General features: G+C 46.7%; 1 protein-coding gene across 1 annotated transcript in view; it reads left to right on the top strand.

Annotated features, from left to right (window-relative positions):
* The first annotated feature begins 3,469 nt into the window (after positions 1-3,469).
* The window catches only part of TMEM192 (transmembrane protein 192), a 38,712-nt gene continuing 38,538 nt past the window's right edge, over positions 3,470-3,643 (top strand). The window contains exon 1 of the mRNA XM_011967771.1: positions 3,470-3,636. Within this exon, the coding sequence (XP_011823161.1) occupies positions 3,610-3,636 (27 nt within the window). The 5' untranslated portion in view covers positions 3,470-3,609. The remainder of the gene's footprint in view (positions 3,637-3,643) is intronic.

Genomic DNA, 3,643 nt, shown 5'->3' with positions numbered 1-3,643 from the left:
TTACGTTATGCTAGGCTCAATAATAGAAGTCATAGTGAATAAAGGACAGAATTTGATGTTGAAAAAAATCAATGAGATATTATTAACATTTCAATATTTGTGATCAGGAATGAGCACAGTGCCTGGAACAATGCTGATGGTGACAACACTTACAGGAAAGATGGGGCTTCCGTCCAGAATCTTCTAATGGTGAACTGTTTGGTAGCACAGAGGTGGAAAGGTGTGATATCTTTCCTCCCCATCACAGGGTCATGGCTGACACTCCCATAACAAAAGCCAGGTTAACAAGAGAAATGCATAACAGATTTATTTATTTATTTATTTATTTAAGATGGAGTCTCGCTCTGTCACCCAGACTGGAGTGCAGTGGCATGATCTCTGCTCACTGCAACCTCTGCCTCCCAGGTTCAAGGGATTCTCCTGCCTCAGACTCCTGAGTAGCTGTGATTACAGGTGTGTACCACCATGCCCGGCTAATTTTTGTATTTTTGGTAGAGATGGGGTTTCATCATGTTGGTCAGGCTGGTCTCGAACTCCTGACCTCGTGGATCTGCAACCTTGGCCTTCCAAAGTGCTGGGATTACAGGCATGAGCCACCAAGCCCGGCCGAGCATAACAGATTTATTTAATCAAAGTTTTAGGTGACCCCAGAGCCTTTAGAAATAAAGACTGAGAGACTCAGGGAAAGCTGTCTATTCTCGTGCTTGGGTTTAATGAAGAATGCGCAGTTGTGTAGAAATGTGACCGAACAAAAAGGGAATGATCTAATGACAAGAGACTGAGTAGGGATAAGAATTTACAAGCATCTACTTTAATGCTTAGTACCAGGGTCAGCAAGGCCTGTCTGTTCAAAAATCTTGACCTCTCTGTGTGGCATTCCTTCCTCCCAGGAGTAAGGCAGGACCCATTCTAGAGTAAAGGTTTTATGACAAGGTAGGTCACATAATTTCTTTATGGCCAGCTCCTACACAGAAAGGTGGGGGAACGTTACAGTAATATTTCTAGTTTCTATGATGGGCCTTGGGGAAGAGGAATTCTAGTTTCCATGGCTTGCCTTGGGAGAGAAAGGGGAGCAGGTGACAGGAGGGTAGGGAAAGTCATAGAGAAACTTTGCTTTCGAGACCTTGCCAACGTGTCCTTCACTTCAAGTACTCAGCATGTAAAAGCACTATACTTTGTGATATTATCCTCTTTTTTGTTGTTGTTGAGACAGGGTCTTGCTCTATCACCCAGGCTGGAGTGTAGTGGCACGATCTCGGCTCACTGCAACCTCTGCCTCCCAGGTTCAAGCAATTCTCGTGCCTCAGCCTCCTGAGTGGCTGAAACTACAGGCATGCATCACCACACCTTGTTAATTTTTCTATTTTTGATAGAGACGGGGTTTCACCATTTTGGCCAGGCTGGTTGCATGTTTAAACTTTTAAATCTGAAAAGAGTCTTGCTTTGTTGCCCAGGCTGGAGTGCAGTGGTGCAGTCTCTGCCCCTGGGTTCAAACCATTCTCCTGCCTCAGCCTCCCGAGTAGCTAGGATTACAGGTGCATGCCACTATGCTGGCTAATTTCTGTATTTTTAGTAGAAATGGAGTTTCGTCATGTTGGCCAGGCTGGTCTCGAACTCTTGATGTCAGGTGATTCACCCACCTTGGCCTCCCAAAGTGCTGGGATTACAGGCGTGAGCCACTGTGCCTATCTGATATTATCTTCTGAGCCCCAACTGTAGGAAAACAGCTTCTCTCCTCCTTTCCTTACTCCTCATAAGTAAATAAATGGAAGAATCTTCACCAAAAGATCTTTAGTCATACAAAATTGAAGTGTCAGATACTTTATAATTTATTTACAGGGCTATGCTTATATAAATTGCTTTAACAGTCATTAGAGCATTATATGGGCTGAGATTTTAGTACAATTTCCCTGTGAGGACTTAAGTTTTAATTCCTGTATATTATCTATGCCTGAAGTACTATACAAATACATTGCAGGGAGGGGTACATTTTGGACAGAGTTCCACAGAGTCCTATTCCTGCACCTAACCCATGGTTTCTGCATATATTCCCTGAGAAAGAATATGGATGACTTTTACTGGCAATTATATACTTGCCTTTAACTTTTCACGTAGACACGCTAAACATGAAATAGCAAGGCAAGGTCTAGACCAAATGGTAAGACGAGATGGATCTTGTTCCCCTTCTTCCTTCTATAGAGCCACCCTTGATTTTTCAGAGAACATCCTCTCCTCCCACTCATCATTTTTCCTGGCAGTCAAGCTCTCCTACTGAAGTGCACCTCTCTGTCTGACAACCTCACTCCCCAGCTCTACCAATCTCCTTCTATTAAACTTGTAAAGTTCAGAATTCTATTTCCTGGTTCATACCTGTCTCTTATACACATCTAGATGTGTATAAGAGACAGACCCTATCTTTACTAAAAATACAAAAATTAGGACCGGGCATGGTGGCTCTCGCCTGTAATCCCAGCACTTTGGGAGGCCGACGAGGGCGGATCTCGAGGTCAGGAGATTGAGACCATCCTGGCTAACAAGGTGAAACCCCGTCTCTCCTGAAAATACAAAAAACTAGCTGGGCGTGGTGGTGCACACCTGTAGTCCCAGCTACTTGGGAGGCTGAGGCAGGGGAATCACTTGAACCCAGCAGGCGGAGGTTGCAGTGAGCCAAGATGGCACCACTGCACTCCAGCCTGGCGCCAGAGCAAAACTCCATCTCCCCCGCCCCACCAAAAAAATGTATGAGTGCATACATTCTAACTGATATCAAAGTTCTCTCCGGGAGCTGGTAACAGAAAATTTCTTTCCTTGTTTGCTTACATTTTTACAATCATGAACTTTTCAGAAAATGTCATTTTAGTTTTCTCTTTTTGAAATTTAATTTTAAAAGAAACAAGGGCCCAGTGGCTCACGCCTGTAATCTCAGTACTTTGAGAGGCTGAGGTGGGAGAACTGGCCAGGAGGCCAAGAGTTCGAGACTACAGTGAGCCACGGTCGTGCTAGGCCACTCCAGCGTGGGCGACAGAGCGAGACTCTGTCTTAATAAACAAACGCCGTAAACATTCCGAAGTGCTTTGTTTCCCATTGGAGAAATCTATAAATATGTCATGGAAATTGGAATCTTTATTCTCCTCCTGTCCCTCTGCTGGTGGAGAAGGATTTTACCGCTGGTTCTACCTAGGCGTAGAGCTGTGTCTGCAAACAAAAAAACTAGGCAAGACCGAAAAAAATTAATGTTCTTAAAATATGCAAGTGGAGCCCGAAAGTAGTTAAATTCTTGGACTAGGAAGGCATCCTTTAATGCCCAGGTCTCTGGGTAAGAGCGCACCGAGCCGCTGCGGCCAGAAGCCCCAGGGACCGAAGTGGTTCAGGCGGTAGCCAGCACCCACAGTCCAGGTCTTCTGGGCCGGCACGCCCCTCCCACCATCTCAGCCAATCGGAGCTAAGGGGGCGGGGATGCGCCAGCCGGAGGCGGGGCGGACGCAGGAGGGGGTGTGTCTGGGGCGGGGCCTGGCAGGTCCCAGAAGGTGGCAATTTTCGCGGCCAGAGGCTTCTAGGTCCCGGTGGAGAGGCCGGGCTGGCCGGGGCTTCGGCCTCCGGCGTCGGGAAATGGCGGCGGGGGGCAGGATGGAGGACGTGAGTG

The sequence above is a fragment of the Mandrillus leucophaeus genome, unplaced genomic scaffold, assembly GCF_000951045.1.
Source record: "Mandrillus leucophaeus isolate KB7577 unplaced genomic scaffold, Mleu.le_1.0 Scaffold81, whole genome shotgun sequence".
Lineage (NCBI taxonomy): Eukaryota > Metazoa > Chordata > Mammalia > Primates > Cercopithecidae > Mandrillus > Mandrillus leucophaeus.
This window is presented reverse-complemented; position numbering and strand designations above follow the sequence as displayed.